We start from the raw sequence: 21,491 nt of genomic DNA, 5'->3' as shown, positions 1-21,491 counted from the left end.
CTTTTAAAGACAACATAAATCCAGTTCTCCCTCCCAACAAACACACAACTTTGCCTGTCTTTCCCACGTGAACAATTAATGGTCATGTTCACATTTAGCAAAAATGCATACGAAGGCAAAATACCAAAGAAGAAAATGCGGAATTCGTTTGAAAACTGCCTTTTAACAAATGTTTCCATTTGAAGAGCTGCTCACGAGAAAAAAATTTATCACTGTGACTAAAGATCATCAATATATTCAACTGCAGTCTCCCTCAGCTCCCCTCACTTACAGATTTCCAACTGATTCAGTACTGCTTGGGTGAGCTGTGGGAAAACAACACAGAACAGCAGCAACAAACAAACAAGCCCTCTGCACCAAACAAGTACCTACTGTAACACATGGCTGTACATCTATCTTTACATACCAGAAGATAAATGTAGACCCATTCCTAATAAATGAAGCTGTTATCCATGCAAATAAGCATGGGGCAAGAGTTAGGATCATGGCAGGAACTCGAGCGCATCTCCCACACACCTGTAAGTTTGGGGTATTTCCTCCTAACCCTGATCCATGACATACAAACCTTCTATGTTTCCCTAACAGTTTTTCTGATCTTTTCAGCAGCTGTATTTCTCTGAACCATCCATTTCATAGTCACCAATTCCAACATTCTCTTGCTATTGTAACTGTAAGGTATTCAAGGAGGAAAAAAGAGTTTTTATTCACTGTTTGTTTTTCCAAGCACTGGGATCTACTTCCAGCAGCAGGGGATACAACTGCTCAGGCTGACATACCTTCAGATAGATTAAACCTTTGCAAGATTAATACTTTCCTGTATCTAAGAAAAACTTTGAGACTAAAATTTTGGTTAGAAAACATCAATGAAGCCGTACAACTCCAATATTACAGCCCTAAAGGGTTCTGGCTTTTTTTTCCTGGAAAATGCAGAACATTCAATGAGCTTAAGCCATAAATGTTTTGAAACAGTATTTGCACCTCTGGAAGTATGATTAAAATAAATATAAAAGCCACCATGCATTCCCTCTGCAGTAATAAAGGCAGCACACTGCTTGTACAGTAACCCAGAGACCACGGAGCTCTACAACGAACCATCTTCCTCTAACCCAGTTTGCAGGAAATCACTTTTCTTAAGACATTTCTGCTCTTAGATTCTACTTCAGGCTCTGGCTATGAGGTGCTTATCTCCAAAACTATCTGCACCTTCAGCTGCTTTGTGCTTCTCCTCCTGGTGGTTACACTGCCTCCAGACTAGTTCTCCTAACCAAGTGCTGCTACCATCTCTTTGGCTTGTGCTTTTCCACACACACAGTCTGGCTGTCAGTCACCCATTTCTTCCCATGTGAAATTTCTATTAAGTCCAAACTAAGAGAGCCCTTATAAAAATCCAGATTCCCTCGTCAGAGAACCAAAAGCACTAAACACTCTGCCTGTATCTAACAGAACATCACACAGCAACCACCTCAGGTAAAGAAAAACACAGCTGGTATTTACAAGCACTCAATCACAACTTTTAGAAATTGTAGTTAAGTACAATTGCTGACTTTAGATTCCCCCTAAAAAAAAAAAAATAAAATAAAATAAAAAATAAATAAAAAAAAAAACACCCAAAAACCACCAACAAAAAAACCATTAAACTGTTATAAGAACAGCCATGAAAGAACAAGATGACCTGGGAAAACACAACATTTTTTTCAATTTACATTAGGTAGAAGGTTTGTTAACAAAGCACCAAAACCCTACAGCATGGCATAAAACCTCCATTCTTTAATGTCTATTCATTAGTACTAGGAAGAATCCTAAACTGATTTAGCAGCCATTACCTGAAGTGCGATGACCTATAACATTTACCTTATGATAAAAATTGATAAATATTTTCAGAGGGGCTCACTTAATGTTTTAAGGTGTTCTTTCAACATTATGAAGATTACTGCAGCCGAAGTCATATTTAAGACTTTAGTTTTTAAATGTGGTAAATTCAAATGCATTGCTAGAAATAAAAAGCATATTGACCAATGCTATACTTTACCTGATTCTATCAGAATTGCATTACGACACTCGTGTCACACTCAGACTGGCTTTTCACCATAATGTTACCTTCTTCCCAGCAGAGTTCATCAGAAAAGGATGTAGAGAAACAGACAGATACCCAAAAGGACCCTGCCTGCACAAGCAGGGCTATGTGTTCACAGGGTTATTCATGGTACACAGGCAAGTCAGACTTTGGACAAGCATTTTTTTCCCACAAGTCTTGCTATCAACTGCACACACATTCTCAGCCTATTTGCATTTTGAGCTTTCTCATGCTTGAATTGTTTCAAGTACGGATGAAAGCCCCAAACTGTGTTAAGAGTTCCCTGGAACTCATCCACTTTACAGCAAGGATGAAAAAGTTACTCAAATGTCAGCAATCCACCAAATGCCCTTCCCACACAAGTTCTTGAGAATTGAACAAAACTGACGGAGAATTTCAGCACAAAGAATTATCAGCTTTCTCCTTCAGCTGCATGTAGTAAATGAATTAACACTGAGGATGCCACAACTGCTCTTCAAATAAACACCAGTTTTCTGAAAAGAAAGCCTGAGGTGAGGTCAACTAAGTAACTACTGACATGTGATAGCTATGCAGGCTACATATGTTCGAATTGTTACGCAGCTCAAGCACACTGCAACTGCTGTTAAAAATGGCTACGAAACAGCAGGCAGTTGGAGGAGGATGCAGAGATCCAAAAGATTCAAGATTCCAGTGTCCTCAGACCAGTTTTAAATTTTAAGTGTATTTCACTGAATGGGGATCTGTGCCAGAACCAGCAGTGCCACAGGAGGTCAATGCAGCAATTTTATGGAACTGAGCATAGAAACAACGAAGGAACCTGTCACGAGTTTGGGATTCCCTACCCCAGCCCACCTGGGGGGGCATGAAGGAGCGGCTGTGCAGTGATCAAATGGTGTTTGGTCACCAGGCCTGTGGGACAGAGAGGAGCAGGGGCAGCAGTAGCCAAGAAAAGTCTGAAGGGAACCTTGAAGATACCTTCTGTGAGCTTAGAACACAAGAACAAATTATTCCTCCTCGTACTTCAGAGCCAGTAAATGCACCTGGGAATAATTTAACGTAAGTTTCTGCAGTGTGAACCAAAGCTAACGTGATAATACTTGAGTATTTAAGTTACAACATGCCTGGACAGCTCGACTTGTTTCCAAAACAGATACTTGCAAAGAAACCTGCAAAAATTGGCAAATAAAAACTGAACCTAAGGAGAAAGTACAGACTGTATCCAAGCAAAATTACTTAGAACATCTCAAACACTTAGTGCCTTGAGTGCCTGCAAAGAAAAATAATGCGACAGTTCTACCCTATCTTATATTATCTTACTAAATACTTCCATGAATTTGCAGTTCTTTGTGTGGGTTTTTACTAGTCAAAGTATTTCAGAGGTACAATCTCAGGAAAAATTAAAATAAAAATTAAAAAAAAAACAAGGAAATCCCACTACTTGGAAGATAATGCCACAGACCTGACTTAGTGTGAGGTCTGAATTATTCACAGAACATATGTAGCTGTGTGGAAAGGTAAACGGTATCTAGAGGAAAATATCAATAAAGTTCCAAACAGAGGAAGAGCTTTGCCCTGCAAAGTAAATACCTGTTGATACTAACTAAAGAAAGAGCTTAAGTTAAACATACACTTCTGATAAAGCAAACACTGAAACAACTCTAGACATCATATGAATGTTATGGAATTTTTCAGAACACAAAAAGCAAGTTTTGGTAACGGTCAAGGAATACAAGCACAGAACTCATTTGTACTGCGCCCCTCCCCCTGAGGATAACCCATGGAACCTGGAAGGAAGGATGAGGCAGGATAAGGAAGAAGGGCATGGCAGAGATTTGTACCTTTAGTTTTCCTTTATGTCAATGAAGTCCTATGACAAAATGATGAAGTGCATCATCTGTGGAAAACAAGACAAACAAAATTTAATAGGCAAACTCTAGCACATATACAACACACCAAATCAACAGCCAACCAATGACTTCTTCAATTACAACATTAGAGTTACCTTACTTTCCATCTACTAGCAGTTTTCATGGCCATCTACTGCTTTTTAGACAACACTTCAGTGTAAGGAGATGCACTGTGTAAGGCCAGACTACGTGACCACAACTCAGTATAAACTCACAGTTATTCAAGAAACACCACAAAAGTCTTTTACAGCTGAAACTCATTGAAGTACATACTTCCTTCTCAGACATCAGGCCCTTAGTTACACATGCCATCACCTTGCTGACTCACAAATGTCCCATCAAACCTTGAATTTAAAAAAAAAAAGTAACAAGCTAAGCCTCTAAGGTTACTGCTATCTCTTGTGTACAACTGTAACTGTAAAAGGAAGAATTCTTAGGGAATCTGAAGAAGTCTTGATTAAAAATACGAAGCTAAGGTTAGCTAAAGAAGCAAGAGTCATATATACAAAAACATTCACTAGAAAGTAAATAGTAAAACACCTTCCCACTTCACAGTTCCCATCCTACTTAGCCATTTCCAAAACAAATCTCATGCTAGAGAAGGCAAAGATGGGACACAGGCACACAGCCATCAGGGCTAGCAGCACCTGCTGGAGCACCTCTCCCTCCTATGATGAAAAGTTGAGGGAGTTGGGCTTGTTTAGCTTAGAGAAGGCCCCAGGGAAACCTGCCACCTTCCAGTACTTGAAAGAAACTTAAAAGCAGAGGGGTGACTGACTTTTTAATAGTCTGATAGCAATAGGACAAGGGGAAATGGCTTTGAAATAAAAGGGAGATTTAGGTTAGACACTGGGAAGAGAGATTTTACTCAGAGGGTGGTGAAGCGCTGTAACATGTCAACCAGAGAAGTTGTGAATGTCCCATCTCTGCAGGCATTCAAGGACGGGATCCTGAGCAGCCTCATCTAGTGGCTGGCAACTCTGTCCATAGCAGAGGGCTGGAACTATGTCATTTTTAAGGTTCCCCTCTAACCTAAACCATTCTGTGATAAGCAGAGAGTGTGGAGAAGGCATGGCACACTGCCCACCACACACCAAAGAAAAAGCTGACTGTACAGTTCTAACAGAACTGATGAGCAATAATGACACACTTAGGAAATAACCCATACTGGATCAAGTTTTGATTTCTTCTTTTCTCCATACAGATTACATTACTAAGGAATACTAAGGAATACTGTCTAGAAAATAAGACCAGAGAATATGTGGGGGCCAGAAACAGAAAAACAGAGCAGATCAGAGGAGCGGAGGGACACATCCTCAAAACAACTACAAAAGACCTTTGAAGTGGATATTGTGGCAGTTAGCAGACTGATAAAAACAAGGATACAGTTACAATCCTCAAATTTAGTTAGAAGTCTGAGGCAAAAAAACAACAACTTGTACTACAAAATGAGTAAGAAGAAAAAGAAATCCCAACTACGAATTGAGAAAACATAGCATAAAATTCATGTGATGGGTTAAAGAAGGAGCAGTTACAGCACTGCTACCTGTACCCAAAGCAACAGCTGTAAGGGAGTAAAGCTGTGTACTTTTCTTGACAGATAAGAGAAACACGGAAAACGAAAATCACAGGAGAACATCTGCTAACAGAATTGGCAAGAATCAAAGTTTAAGTAGTGAGTGAATTGACAAAAATACCAGCTGCTATTGCAGATGTGAGATTCAATTAAGTGTAAGAAGTGGAATTGTTTGCCTAAGACAATGGCAAAACTAAGGGAGAAGAAAATGCCTGCATATTGGAGGAAGTGTGCCTACTTGCAGGATTTCCACCTGAGGCACTGCAGGACAAGACAAGGAGCAAGGGAAGCAGGTGCTTTGTACAGGAACATGGAACTTACACAAGTTCATCATGGACCATACTTTGGTATCAAAACACTGCATTGGAAATATTAAAAATTCTGCTACAAAAGTACACCTCATTTCACAAACAGGCAGAACAAGAACTGTGAAACAACAGGTTTGCGTTTCAGTGTTTTCAGGTCTTTTTTTTTTTTTGCTGAAACTTTTAAAACATACACCTGGACAATATTTCAGGTTAGAAAAACAGAAATTAAACATTTCACTATTTTTGGTTTAAGCAGTCCTTCCACAAGTGATGTTCTCCACGTGATGCTCCTACAGCCAAACCACACTTTGAGGCTACTCTTGCTGCTTACTCAGTTCTCATTACCAGTTGGGTAGTTACAGCTATCTGCCACCAGCAGCGCTGGACATCTCTAACAAGAAACAATATTAACTCCTTTCCTAATGGGTGAAGGAACCCACTAGGGTTCCTTGATGAAAGAACATCAAGTTTAGTTAACATCAGTTTGAGTTTTTGGAAGCTGTGACTAAAAAACTCCAACCCGCTTATTCCTGGGCTTGTCCTTTACATCACATTGCTTACTTAAAGCTTCCACGTGAGAGATGAGATAGACAACACACTTACTACAGAAAGGAAACCAAAACAGAAAAACAAAGCAAAACCTCTGCCTGCCATGAAATACACAAACAGAAATTAAAGAATCACAATTAGAGCAGAAGTATTATTTGTGGTGACAGGAGAAACAGTATTTTCAAACATGAGAATTTTAGTCTTGATCTGCCTGATCATTTTATTAAAAGTCTTCGTTAGAGCAGATAGTGCTTCTGTAAAACAGAATAATTCCAGGTAACGGCCTGTAATTTAACATCACAAGGGCAGATCTTACTGGAATAGGTAAAAATAGCACTCGTGGACATGCCAAAGGAGAGTCTTTCCACTATATGGCCACTGCCTGGATTGCAACATCAGCTGGCTCTCTTTTTATAACCACTTGATTGCCAGTGAACAACTTACCCAGGGAACTCAGAAGGTTGGAGAAACAGAAGAGCAAGGCCAAAATTGACTTTTAGGTGAAATCAATCCACTGTATCACCGACACATGGTTTCACCATGCTATTATTGCCTCTGTAAGCTTTATACTTGCTTCTAAAAGCATTTAACACAAATGAATCATGTAATTCAGAATAGAGTTTATTTTCTGTTAAACGTCAGCATAAAATTAGAGGCTTGCACACTGTTGTTTCTTTTGGCTGCAGTGCATCCTGGAAGCTACCTTATGCCATCCTAGTTGCCATTCTCCAATAACCTCGTTTTGACCAATTTCTGGGAACACGCCTCCCATTTCCAGACAGCTTGGAACAGCTACTTTGTAGCACCTGAACCCCACAGATTCCTTTTCATGCTTGCAAGTAAAGACAACATCTACAACAACATGAATGTTTAGAACTGCTAGACCAGGGATCAAACAGATAGGAAAGTTATTTTGCTTGAAAATGTTCCTGTCAGCCAGCCACTGGACTTGCCCAGTTTTCTAATTGGTGCAAGGAAAACCAGCATCCTCCAGTCTCCAACAAGGCCAACAGGGTTCTGCCTGTCCATACCTACATATTGGAACGGACTGGACATGGCTTACACGGCTTTTTGAAGGGGGACTGGAAAAGGCTCAAAAAAAACAAACAAACATGTATGGGAACTGCTGAGTCACGGCCTGAACCTCTGATTGATCACCTGAGGTGAGCCTTGAGTCAGCCAGAGGAGCACAGCTGAAGGCAATTCACCTGTGCTGCCGGAAGGGGTGGAGCCAGGCTGCAGCCCTCCTGGACCTATTTAAGAGCTGGCTACCAGAGGGGAAGGATCTCTTCTGGAGATCACCTCTCTTGGTGTCTTCTGGTGAGCTCAGCTGAAGGGTAAGCTCTTCCACTTATTCTCTTTTTGTGATCATTGTCTGCTTTGCCTTACTCTCTTGATTATATTGCGATTATAACATCTTGATATCTATTGATTATACACAATTATATTGTGATTATAACATCTTGGTTATACACAAACAAAACAAGAAACACAACATGACTCGGTTTACAACGTTACTATCACATCTTTTACCCCACTACATAAAGATGGAATGAATAACAAAATATTTAGTTCACCTTAAGCTTCAAGCTGCTGCTATAATAAAAAAATGTTTCCTATTCACACACAGCAGCCTCAGTATGAAATACTTTAGGCCTGAAGGGGTTCATATTCAACCAGGGATTATTAAAAATAAGGAAAATATTTACCTGACAGTAACTCGTCATTGACAATTGTTAGGTAAATCTGGGTCCTCTGGAATTCTGAAAGAAGGTTTTACAGAACGTGAAGCTGGAGCTGCATGCTACAAATATGATCAACTTTAGAGCAGCTTAAAGTTTCTAAAACAAATCTTGAAAAAATATTAAGTTCTACTGTGACTCAAAATGCACCTCCTTCAGCTGGAAGCTGGTTCAGAGGTTATCACTGGTTCTTTCAGCTTCACATTAAGCTTTTTATTTTTCAGTATATTTACAAAACTAGCAATTCTGGTTGCAGTTTTGGTAGCAGTGAGTTAGGAACTTGTTTTTTTTTTTTTAATCATTAAAACAATATCTAGTCTTTTCTTCCTTCCAGCAGCACTGCTACCATTGAAGCTTCCCATCTAACTGTACTCCCTCCACGTGCTGCTCTGCTCTGCAGGACCATCACTGTGTGCCTGCAAACCTCACTTCCCCAAGCATGCCATGCAACTGGGTGGGAGGATCTGCACCCCCACCTGTTACACTGTGCTTCGTTCAGATTCACCAAGAAGTTCTCATGTCAAATATCACACTTTATTTATTCTAAACAGGGAAAATTGTGGACTAACACACAAAGGATGGTAATTTACGTGTTTGTCCAACAAGCAAGTGGTGTTCGGGGGGGGAGCGGGGCAGAAGATACTTAATTTTTTCCACAGGTAGGAAGAGAGTGCAGAAAGTGAAAAGAGCAGTGCCTTTAGAGGTATTCTCACAGACAGGAAGATCACTCCAGAAAATACTCAAGAGCACGAGCAGACTAAGCAAACATGGTGAAATGATCGAGAACAGAACAAGAAAGTAGAATACACACAAAGAAGTTTGAATTACTGATGGAGTCAACAGAGACGTGAACTGGAGCAAATGACAACCAAAACAAAACACTACAGGAAAATAAAACGGCAGATTAGTCATATGTTGAAGTTTCTCAATAAATACTTAAATGTTAGCCCTGCAAAGGTACCACCAAAGACACCTTTCCTGCAGCACAGCACTATCTTGCAGCTCACTGGTGCCTCCCCAGCCTGGTGCTGCCAAAACACCCATTTTCAGAACTCCAGCTTGTTCTCTTGTGAAAGAAATTATGTAACAAAGCGCCCTGCTGGGGGCTCTGAGCCATTTTTTAAAGTCTAAACCTCTGAGCCAGCTTTAATTAACATGGTTAACCCCACGCCACACCCTGCTCCAAGTTAGTGAGGCCACCTCCCTCCAGCTCACGAGCTAAAAATACGCAGTCCCACTGCTCCTAACCGATACTACATATTTCGGCTGGAAGGCAATATTAATTAACACCTTTTTGGCAGCTGTTTGTCAGAAATGAATATTTTAGCGTCAGCAGCACAAGCTGAATCCAAAATGCAGCAACGTTCTGCAGAGGTAAGAGAAAACAGGCAGCGCTACAGCAATCGGTGCAACATCTGCAAAGAGCCACAGCGCAGCGAGCAACCAGGAACAATAAAACAGCGTTCTATCAGTAAACCTGGAAATACAGGTCCCATCTGCAGGGTTTTCGGTGAACTGCAAAGAAAACAAAGCAGAGACACACACTCATCACACACAAAGATGGCTGTGAGGCAATTCCAAAACTCTTTTGCCTGAAGTTAAAACCAACTGGCTTTGGTTTAACCACGCGAGAGCTGTGCTGCACGTAGCGCGGAGAGCAGGATGCGCAGAACGCAGACACACCTGCAGCTGCAAACAAACAACTGAGCAGGATTCACTGCTGCACTGTTCCATGTGAACCCATGGCTACACAACAGCGTTAGCTCTAATTCTTGGCATTCCCCACCAGCAGGCAAAAACCTTTGGGAAACAAATAATTGCATCCCACTGTGTCCGTTAAAAGCCTCTAAAAAAATGCTCACTCCTGCAAACACTGTTTACTGTCACTTACAACTCTTAGCTGCGAGGCTAGCAAGAAAGCGCTTTACTCGTTTACAAACAACTTGAGAAGGGTTTTGTTTATCCCCATCTACTACATCACTGCAGCATCTCAGTACACAAGATGACCATAGTCTATTAAACTGCAAAAGGTCAGCACTCAGTGCTGCGATAAAATCAGCCCTGTGTGAAATAGATGGTATTTCTAGTACAAACGCAATATCCAAGTCACCAAAGGAATACGCGCATGCCAGCTGCTTTTCAAAGCAAAATTGTTGTTTACAGAAAAATAGTGTATGCAGCACGAGCCAACAGAGCACTGGGAATTATTCACATAAGTTTGGCCCAAACAGACTTTCTTTTCAGAAAGGCAACGAACAACACCAAACACACATCTGGATTGCCAGCACAGAAAGCCATGCAAATTGAGGTGAGCTTCATGCTGTCTCAAAGCCAGTGAGACAAAGCAAGTGCATATTCATCATTAAAAAAAGAAAGAAAAAAGCTGTTAATTTGCCACAAAGGTAGCAGCAGCATTTGGACACAATTTCTGAGTGTTGTATCAACTCTTCTTAAAACTAATTTCTAATTTAGAAGCTGCTTTCAACGATTAGATTTCAGATCAGAAAACAACCAAAGGTTTTTGTGTAAGCAATTACGTACCAAATTGGTACAATGTTGATGTAAGCCAGCCGCTCATTTACAAATGTATTTATCTTACGCTTACTGAAGTCATGCTTAAAACACTGATTAAATCACAAGTTTTAATCTTGCTTTACGTATTTCTGTTACTTCCTCAAAGAAAGATAACTTGGATTTATGCAGTTTGGTATTTTAGGAGAAACTGAAGCTCTATTTCTCATTACACATTCCTTAGATTTCTGCATTTTTAGGTTGGAATACAGTCCATGAACTTACTCCTTAAGAACCAATCGCCCTTTCCAATTATTCATCTTTTTCAAGCTTCATTTACATGCAAGTTTTGGAAATCAACCTGCACGCACATTTTCACTCCTGTTTCCTCAGCAACTAGCTTTATGTTACTATGCCATCCACTGTCCTTCCTCCTCGCTTCCAAATGCTCTTGGGCTTCTTTGCTTATTTCAGCAAAGCAGGCAGGTAGAGGCATCAGGAATACAGAGCTCCCACAGGCTATGGAAATAGGAGGCCAGGCTGCAGAGGAACCTCCTACTTACCCCACCAGCACTGCAGCCCCAGCCCCAGGTGCCAGGTGCAGCACGTCCCACATGGCAGAACCCAACCAGGGAAGCTGCTGGCAGCCAGGAGGGAGGCGAGACACAAAGGAGCTGAAGAGAACACGCCTGGAGAGGTTCCAGCATGCCAGTATCGAAAAGGGGATGCCAGGTGTACTGCAAAGCAGTGGTGAAGGGAATGACTGAAGGTATCATGGAAGGGAGCGCTGGCAGAGCGCAGAGGTAACACAGACCCAAACACAAATAACAGCCTATTAAACGCAAATATTTAATTTAGCTCATTTGCTTAAGTCATTTAAACATTCCGCGTATGTAACACAAAAATGAATTTATTAGCACAACTCCTCCATCTGAAACTCACTGCTTAAGGACTTCTTTAGTCACAGCAATTTCACATAACAGCTTCTGGTTTCCACCTCCTGCAACAGCTGTAGAACTAACAGCTTACCATATCACCTTAACTTGTTTCCAAAGGCAGAAAACTGGGAAAACTTGTTTTTTTCCTCACCTCCCGGTTTCTCAAAAGCAAATGTGACAAATAACTAAAGTGAGGGGCATGTATGTCCCAGCAGAAACCAGTGCTGATCGAGCACACCAAGAAGTGCTGACCAACCATTCCCGTAGGTCATGTCTGTGGTTTATAAAATAGGAGTTATTTTAATAAGCCATAGTAAGTTCAGGCCCTGAGACAGCAGTCAAATCCTTAAGTTAGTCAAACAGACCTTATTGCTGCTTAAAAAAAAAAAAAAAAAAAGATAGTTTTTACATGCACAGCAAAAGCATTAAACAGACAACAATAGTTTTATATCTTCTTCGGAAAAAGAGAGACTTTCCCTGTCACTTCCAGCTTTTTTTTCAGAACAGGTCTGTCAGCAGTGTTGCACAATACATTGTCCAGTCCTGAAGATATTAAGCATGGCAACAAACCACATGAAAACACATTCCAGATTTCTGGAAGCACTGCTGCTCTGGCCCAAATAAGCCAGTCCACTGCTGATTTAATGATCTAAGATTGAACTGCTTACCGTATTCATCAGTCATCCACTACATAAGCATAAAATACAGATCCACACTTATTTTTATGATTAACTGTAGCCTTAGGGCTTGCCCACAGAAAATATTCTTAAGGCAAATTAATGAAAGTCGCTTCCATTCTTAATGAACGTCCCTAGAACAGATTTAACCAAACTGCTTGGAACTTAACCCTCCTATTCATCACTGCAATCTTTTCTTTTGCACCTACACTGCAGACAAGCGCTAAAGGATAGGAACATCCATTCCAGTTATGACCTGATATTACCCAACAAAGAAATCTTAGGCAGCACTTGGATCGGGGTCTTTCAGAAGCTTTAATAAATAGGTAGACAGATTTTAAAAGCTCTAAAGGTCTCCTGTACACAATTACTTCCAAGTATTTTGACTGAAGTTTAAGGCTTATTGCACCATAGTCCTTTCCCGGTCTGCGTGCCTGCAGCACCCCGCAGCAGCACCCAGATGGATACAGGTCGTGCCGCAGCAATTCCACCATAGCGCCCGAGGCCTCACAGCCCCAGGTGAGGTCCCTGCACCCGCGGATGTGCCCAAGAGGCTAGGAGGGAAAACCCACGCAGGTTGCTGTACCTGACACGGGCAGGGCGCGCAGGGGACAGGAGGAGCGCTGCTGTCGGCGAGGTTATTTCTGTGCACATTTGAACCGTAGATAAAAGAGTCCGGGAACAGAGCAGCACCACATCTGCATGGCAACAGCGGGGCAGTGCGATGGAGCCGGGAACCTAAACAACTACACTCCGGTTTTTACGTACTTCTTTTTAAACTGAATCCGAACGAACGCAAGCGAGCGGCTCACGCCGCTCTCAGTCATGCTACCGCGATACAGTCCCATTTTCCATTCGGCCAACGGCGGATCCCGGCCCAGAGCGGCCGCAGCCCCGCAGGAAGTAGCGCGCGGACACCGAACTGCAGCCAGCGGTGCCGGGCGCGGAGAGCCGAGGAGGCGCCCTTACGGCTCGAAGCCGCCGGGCAGCCCCCAGTCCTCAGCCCCGCGCCGGAAGACACGCAGTGCCGGGCCGGCCGCTCCCCGCAGCCGGGCGCTGACAGGCAGAGGCCGCACCGCGCCCGGCCCGCCCGGCGGCCGAGGGACCCCCCGCGCCCCGCTGCCGCCTCTCTTCCCTTCCCCCGTCCCTTTTGGCACCTTCCCCGCCGCCGGGCCCGGGCTCAGCCGCAGCTCTCGGGGCTGAGCCCCCCCCCCGTCCCCGCCATACAGCTACGGCCGAGGCCCCGCCATCCCCGGGCCCTGTCAGCGCCGAGCGGCCGCCTCTCCCCGCGGCGCCGTGCCCGGGGCTCCGCTCCAGGCGGCGGCGGCGGCACCGAGGAAGAGCCGGGAGAAAGGGCAGAACGGAGCGAAGCGAGCCCCTCATCTCCGCTCGCAGCCCCGCACCGCCCTACCTATGTCACTCCCTCCCGGCCGCCGCCTCCGGGCTCATCTCCCCTCGGCGCCGTTCGTTTCGTTCCTCATCTAAAATGGCGGCCCCGCACCCAGCGAGACATTTATCCGCCGCCCATCGACCCGCCGGCGCTCGGCTCCTTCCCCGCGCCTGGCTCCTTCCTCCTCGCACCGCCCTCCTCCCGGGCGGCCGAGCACCGAGCTGCCGATGGAGCGCTCCTCCCCGCTCCCCCGCCCCCTCCAGGCGCCGCCATTTGGGAGCGGTAGCGGCCGAGGAGGTGCGGTGTGGCCCCTCGGAGCCGCGCGGGCACGGCGGGCTGCGCCTGTGGCGGCTCCTTAAGGCGAGCGCCTTCTCAAACGTTGGGCCCAGCGCGGCCCCCCGGCCCGCACCTGCCCGTAAGTCTTACCGGGAGCAGTGAGCCCCGCGCTGCGGGGAGCTGGCGGCGGCCCCAGGGGCGGTGCGTGCCGCCAGGGGTGGGGTATCACCGCCGGAAAGGTATCGGGAAAACACGGCCCGGGCGGGCGGCTTTCCCCTCAGCGGGCGAGGAGGAGCCTTAGGACGCGGGCTGAGCCTCGCTTGCTCCTGGCACTGAAGGCATCGAGTGCCTACGTTAAATGGCAATCAATTTATCGTGATAAAAACGCGGAAGGATAGCCACTGCAATATAAAACCTTTCTCCTATTGCTTTTTTTATTTTTTTTTTTTAAGAACATGCACGTTTTCAGTCGTTAGATTAATTGACATTCAAACCAGCATTTCTCCAAAGAGAGCCTCCAGTGAAGCTCTCTCGGCCTTATTTGGCGCTTCTCTGCAGAGGGAGGCTTGTGCTGCATAATCCGAGGCTGCAGCTCAGCTGAAGTCACATCAGCAGCAAGGACAAAGGAAAAGCAGCAGTGCTGGGCAGCCTCTCCTAAACACCAAGTAAGAAGAAAACAACATACAAAGGCTGCAGCTACTGATGCCCTCCAGGGAGAGGTGTGTAATTGCCATCCCCATTTCAATCTGCTATGAGGAACCCTAGAAGGCTGGAACAGAAATCTCCATGTCCTCAAAAAACCACAATTCAGTGCGTGATTTATGAACATAAATCACACCTTTCAAATTCTCATGGAGTAGCCTTCCCCGTATGTGTCACGTTTAAACCAAAAGAGTCATCTGGTGCACACACAGTTTACATGACTTTAACAGGATTCATAGCCAAACTGTTGGCCCAGGAGAAACAGGTAAATTCACAGCTGTGTGTACAGTGAATATTTGGATTGCTCAAGAGCTAAGCGTGTCGGTGTGACGTTGTAGGCAGCAGTGCAGATATTGGTAAAAGGAGAACCTGAAAGTACCTTAAAATAATGTAAAATGAATAAAAACATGACATGAGAAGCTTAAATCGTAACATTTTAAACTTTCAAAAAGAAAAAATCAGCGTCACAAATCAAACCACCTCAGATAGGGAAGATCTCAAGCTGAGTTTCAGATAGTTAATGTCATTTATAATTGGTTGGGTTTTTGTGTCATTTTTGTTTGTCTGCTTTTTATTCCTGAATTGTAGAACTTAAATTGCTTGTGTTTTTATAACAATAGAACATCTTAAATCGAAGTTCACAAAGGAGTATTCTTGTCTTGCTGGAAAGGAAATTAACAGTCTGTTCCTATGAGTTATTTTTGTTATTTTATTCAGAACAGACTCTTTTTATTTTATCTGTATCCAACTAAATACGGATGCTGTTGGTCTGACAACATTGCATACTGTCACTGTTCAGACACATACCTTTCCACCTCTCCAGTCAGCATCTTTTCAACCACATACTGAAGCAAAGCCTTGGAAGCTTGTCTTTTCCTATGTTGTTAAGTTAGGACACCTCCTCCCAGAAGGTTCAGTCTTTACCACCATAGATTAAAGTGTGCAATGATCTCACTATTTCCCTGGAAAGCATGGATTCTGGAGCAACCTGTGCTCTCCAAGAACTCAGTGGAAGTTGCTCAGACTGAGATGGGGTTGTGTAGAGCTGTGTGCCTGCAGGTTCTAACGCCTGAAGGTTTGCATTAGATCTTTTAGATCATCATTTAGTTTGGTATCCAGAATGGACTGTCCAATACAAAGCTTGTATATTAATATCTGTATTTAAATTCATGTTATTTGTTTCCAGGGTCAAGCTAACCTAAATACTTGAGAGTTAACACAAGAAATTTTGCACAACAGTTCAGTATGCGTTGCAGAATCAATTCATCTCTAATACTTTACTCCACCTATTAGGTACACGTATGCCTATGATTCTTATGTTGCCCTTATATAAACATAACAATAAAAATATTTGACAGAAATGTCAATTGAGGTAGGTTTTAAATGCAAATTTATGTGGAAACACTTCAAAGTAAAATTGAGTTTTTCATTAAACATTACTGAAATAAGTTATTTATTCTGAGAGTGCAGCTCTATAAACAGTAAGCAATGATCTTTTACTGAAAAAAACCATCACTGATAGTCTTACACAAAGTATATTTTTAAGATTTTCAACAAGCTGCCTACCAGTTTTCAATCCTCCATATGTTCTCTCTGCAATTTGTGGTATTATAGATATCCAGTATCTCAGGCTTATTATATGTAGTGCAGCAGAAAATTTCAGCTCCAATTTCAACGCAATGCAACTTGCTTCTAGGAAAATTCGGAGATCCTGCACTGCCCCATCCAGTTCTCTCAGACTCCTCTCCAGACAGGAGGTATTAAGTTGCTTTCTTGAATTTTTAGCTAGTCATCTGCAGTACCTATTACCAAGACTTATCTTCTAACGTGAAATGGAGCAGTGACATATGAGAATGCTGGTCAGAACTTTGGAACTTGAGAATTTAAACAAATGTGCTGGTTACAAAGCATCATCCCTGCTGTGCAACTCAGCCAGAGTCCACTGGCTCGCTTGGTGTTATACACACCTTGGCTGCCCCTTTATTTACAACGGGGTAGCCTGACACAAAAATAAACAAACCAACAACCCAACCCCCTCAGCAGCAGAGCCATTTGGATTAAAAGTGACCTCTGCCAAGTTGTATGTGACGCAGCTATATTTTATTAAGTAATCAGCACTGTAGCTGTCTCCATCTCCAGATAGAAATAGATTGGAGAGAGCAGATTCTCAACCTACGGACTGACTGATGTACCTTTGGTCAGAAACAAACTTACAAGGCTTGAAAGAAGAACACGAGGCAAATGTCAATCAGAATACCACTGTATACTGAGAATATCAAAGCAAGAAAATAACAGAGTGGGGATGCTGAAGTGATCTGTGCCATCTGCACAGTGGAAAAATAATTAAAAAAAAATAATAAATACAAATCAAGGCCTTCATTTGTTTTGCTACCTGGATAATCCTTGTTACTTCTTGGACAACAAACACAGTAGTTTGACATATACATGTATTCTATTTTAGAAACCTAACCAAGCTGGTTTATTGGGTGTATTTTGACTTTCAGAAGGAGCCTAACAACAACAAGATCTGCTCACAGCTAGGTACTACAGTTTAAAAATAACCATAAGTAAATAGCTCCTTCCTGACAAATTTCTGGAAGATTTTTTTATTATTATGTTTCAAATACCTGACACAGAGCTGCATAAATAGTCTGGTATCTGACTTGGAATGACCTCAAGCTGTGCATTATTTTTCCTGCATATGGACAATTTGTTGTGTGCAGTATCTGAGCTGCATTTTGTACTTAGTTTGTCTAGAAACTGGCCATTGTAGTGATGCACACAAGGTGACAACAATTTCAGCTTCATGTGAAGAGTGATGGGTATTGAATCAGTAGCAGCAGAATAAGAAAAGGAAGATGTATGCACGTTCACATGTGCATGTGATTATTTCTGAGTTTGTGTACACATGTTCAAACATACTGAGGGATGACAGGCAACAGAACTAAAAGTTTTAAGTTTCCCTTCTCGCAGATTGTATATGTTGTGATTCTTCAGAAAACTTTTTTTTTTTAAATCAATTTGAAGAGGATCCTATTCTTGTAGACATACGGTTCTGTTGTACACAGAAACACTGGCTTACGTTCTTTTCGACATCACACAGCATTTATCAAAGGTGGATTTTAAGAGACACGAATCAAAAGCAGTCTAGCCAACCTATTTGACAGCTTGCAAGCTTCTCTCCAGTACTGTTATTCCCAGATAAAGCCAAATTAATTATAATATAGACAGTAAGTTATAAATACCTGGCTTCATTCAAGGGTTTGATGTATTTCTGCTTAGCAGGAAGACAGAAGTCTATTTCAGTTCATACACACATGTTCATATACTAAGAGAAGTTAGATCCTTCATTTACTGAATTTATTTTTTAAGTATTTGCTTTTAGCATAAATCGTTATCCACTGTTTTTCAAGTTCATCTTAAACATTCAGATGAGCAGAGATATGTGATCAAAGGCATATATTAGCCTTGGCAAGCATACCTGTTTTAGCCACCCTTTGATACTTGGTGTATCAGTGTAATACATAGCAAATTGTGCTTAGAAGGATATGACAGATGTGCTTACGCCATAATTTTAAATTTTCATTATTCTATTTCTGAAATTATAACAACGGTGAAGGATTTTTGAGTTGGTTGAGCAGTGTTGGTAACGGAACTGTGAGCTATAAAGCCTGCTGGCACACAGTATTTCAGATCTAGGCTGAAATGCGTTGGTGAAAGTTTCAGTGTATGCTGATGGGCCACATCTCTGTTACAGGTATCAACATCAGCATTCTTGCCAGCAGCAGAACACATTGCTAGCCTGCAGCATGTGAGACTCCGTTGGACAGTCCAGTGTATGTATGCTAGTTCAAAGAAGTATATGCATGGTTAATTTAGAGTGTAGATTATCAGTTTGAGGGATTTTTTCATCAGATGTTTGATGTCATTTGTTAATTTTTGCTTGCTTTTGTTACAAATTCATTTCTCTTAGACTCATCTATAGTAATCACATTGATTACATGTGTAAGAACATGCTTTTCCTCCAGTGGAAAAGTCAAATTACTTTTAAAGCTGCTAGTACAAGATGGTGTTCATTTTGGTCATATTTTTGTAAAGCTTTCTTTTGTTGTTTCTTTTTGCAAGATTAAAAAAACAATGCTATGAACAAAACAACTAAATTACTTGAGCAGTAATTAACAAAGACATCAGGTCAAAGGAATGCAAACATACAAGTCTACTGCTATGCCTTACTCCAAAACTGAGCTATGCTGTGTTAGTAGATTTGTTAAATCTTTCAGCAGTTGCTGAGAAATGAGTATCAACATGCCTGGTCATACCCGAGTATTTTTAATACTTTCAAGATGGATATCTAATACTCAGATGTTGTCAGACCTAGTTATTCAGCCTTTCCTTTACTTCAGATTTTCCTGGTAGAGACAGAAGCTTTGTATTAGCAACAAAACAGGTTAAATGCAGAAGAAAAGCTTACATAAATGAAACAATGACATAAGAGTTTAAGTATCTGCTGAAACATTACCACTGAGACATCAGTTCTGTTCAATTCTAGGGCTGGATAAGAAAAGCAAAATTTTTGTAGAGGAAAGTTATGCACTGCTAACAGCTCTGTGAGTTCGGGTATTCTGATTCTGTGCTCAGACACTAGCTTTCATACAGGAGATCAAAGAAGGCCTTCCCCCACCACACCCCTCCATATATTTTATAGTTGAAGGGGAGAACAGGAACATCAAATTCATGTCACCAGTACATAATATATATTTATATGTAATTCCAGTTTGGGGATTGATGATTTCAACGTATCACTGCTTTAATTCGTCCATATATTCCACACCAATACTTTAATCCTAAGTGGAATATTACTTACAGTGTTACAGGGCCACGGATGCTTTATGAGGGTTCTGACAGACTAACTGAAAGTAAAGTTAAATCTTTCCTGAGGCAAGTAGTGTGAAACTCAAAAGCTATCTGAGAAGAATCAATGCTGAGACATCTCCCCAGGACACTCCTGTCAGATACGTATCTTTCAAGACTATCTTTTCAAAATAAACTGAGGTGGATTTCTTGCCCTCTCTTCTGAAGGCTGTGAAGTTAATAAGAAATATCGCGACCAGAGTTATCTTACATTGATGCATGCAGTCCGCTTGACACCAAAGCACTTCATGCTTGCTTGACCTAGCCACACTGGGTAAGTGCTCTGCCTTCTTGCAGCTTTCAAGAGCAGAGTTCAAAAGTAGGCATTTAATTAAATATTTGGGTAAAACTTTGAATGCAAAGCAACAAAGTTATTTCCTCAAAGTTATATGGGTTATATTGATTTACTGAGTTTAACATGAGATCATGCTCTTAGCTGACAAAAATGCAAGCAAAATTATTTGTTCTTTTTTTACTAGATTCTGTTTAATGTTTGATGTCATGTAGTCAGTTCATTGTTAAATGTGCTTGTGTCCATCAGCACAGTTTTGTTTGAAATAAGCAATGTGTACTTTATAAGCCAGTTTTCAGATTATTTGAAATATATAAGATTTAGCAAAATTTAGTAGATTTCCTATTAGGAAGTTGCATGAAAGACAAGTCAGCTCTTCCAGATGTACCTGGCATTCTGATTTGCTTCTTGATTCTCTCCAAGGCAGGTCATTCCTTCTAAACATGCAAATACGTGCCAAGCCTTAGCTTAATTATGTTTTCATTTGCACACAGCATAGATCAGACTACAGTATTAAATGTAATCAGTGTAAAGCTTTGGCATCATGCAGTACAGAAAATACCATGTTCACCATGGTGAAATTTGGTATTACCATCTATCCCAACCCCTCTGGTAGCCAGAGTAATACTGAGTAGTTAAGCATTATCACAGCAAACTAAGTTAAAGGTGTCAGGCAGGTATATTAGCCTGTATTTTATACTTAAAGCATGGGGTTTTAGAAGCTTACAAAAAAAAAAAAAAAAAAAAAAAAAAGGTGAAATCTCACAACTAAGTGAACAAAGGGAAAAGCAAGCCTATTCAAGAATAATTTCAATTTCTGTAGCAACCACAGGAAATCTTTGAGAATGGGAAGGAAATAGAATCTGTTCTCACATGTGACAGTATATGTCATGTTAAGTGGTACATCACAGATTTGTTTCTTTTAATAAAGGCCATGCAATTCACTTGAGTATTTGACTTAAACATGCAGAAAATCCTACTTTCTCTTAGGCATATAAAATTGACTCAAGTGATTAAAAAACTTCTGTTTTTTTTTTTCCTGGTAGCTTTCTGTTGCTTGTTTTTATAGGAAGTTAGGAATTCTCTGAGGAAAGCGCCAAGATGTTTGTGTGGCTTTATGAGTAATGGAAAGAATTTACAACAAAATATGCTACTGCTGAGTTGTGATATGGAACAATAAATAATAAATCAGTTCAGAAATAAGGATAGCTGAGATTCCTATTCTATAAATTAGCTTTTCCTTGAGGAATGTGGAACTCCTATAGAACAACTTATATGAAACATTAGAGAGGGTACTTGCCAAGGAAGCCTTTACTTGGAATTTGACAAAAAGCCAAAATGTTTTAATTACCTTTACTTTGTAGTTGCACTTCTTGGTAAGAAAGTGCTACTTGAAAAAAAGTGCTGCTGCTCTAGCGTCTGATTACCCTGAGTAAATTCAATTGTTCCACTGGGCCAGAAACCTAAGCAGCCTTTCAAAGAGCATATTGAAAGTAATGTTTTATAAAAAAGACTTGATAAGGAAATAAAATCCTAGGTAGCCAAAGTTAAGCAAAATTTTAAATACTTAAGTAGGTTATTAAAATAAATATTTTCTTATGGAAACAGGTAGTTTTCACATGGAATACTGCATTTCTCATTCAAGGGAATAAAAGA

General features: G+C 41.5%; 2 protein-coding genes across 9 annotated transcripts in view; one reads left to right on the top strand and one right to left on the bottom strand.

Moving 5' to 3' along the window:
- The window catches only part of RAF1 (Raf-1 proto-oncogene, serine/threonine kinase), a 69,816-nt gene that overhangs the window by 26,774 nt on the left and 21,551 nt on the right, over positions 1–21,491 (bottom strand). For 2 of the 8 annotated variants that reach the window (XM_042880212.1, XM_042880219.1), the window contains exons 1-2: positions 13,676–13,832; positions 3,895–3,950 (exon numbers count right to left, since the gene is read on the bottom strand). The gene's annotated coding sequence lies outside the window, so the exon portion shown is untranslated. Of the gene's footprint in view, positions 1–3,894; positions 3,951–12,850; positions 13,095–13,675; positions 13,833–14,080; positions 14,144–21,491 lie in introns of those variants that run through there. The other 6 variants (XM_042880218.1, XM_042880220.1, XM_042880213.1 and 3 more) reach the window with 5 other exon arrangements.
- Positions 13,751–21,491, top strand: part of LOC122185061 — a 56,096-nt gene continuing 48,355 nt past the window's right edge. The window contains exons 1-2 of the mRNA XM_042880540.1: positions 13,751–14,069; positions 14,489–14,649. Of these exons, the coding sequence (XP_042736474.1) occupies positions 13,751–14,069; positions 14,489–14,649 (480 nt within the window). The remainder of the gene's footprint in view (positions 14,070–14,488; positions 14,650–21,491) is intronic.

Source organism: Lagopus leucura, unplaced genomic scaffold (genome assembly GCF_019238085.1).
Source record: "Lagopus leucura isolate 7727_CA_CO unplaced genomic scaffold, USGS_WTPT01 Super-Scaffold_100026, whole genome shotgun sequence".
NCBI classification, from domain to species: Eukaryota; Metazoa; Chordata; class Aves; order Galliformes; family Phasianidae; genus Lagopus; species Lagopus leucura.
Note: the sequence above shows the minus strand (reverse complement) of the source record. Positions and strands in the feature narration are given on the sequence as shown.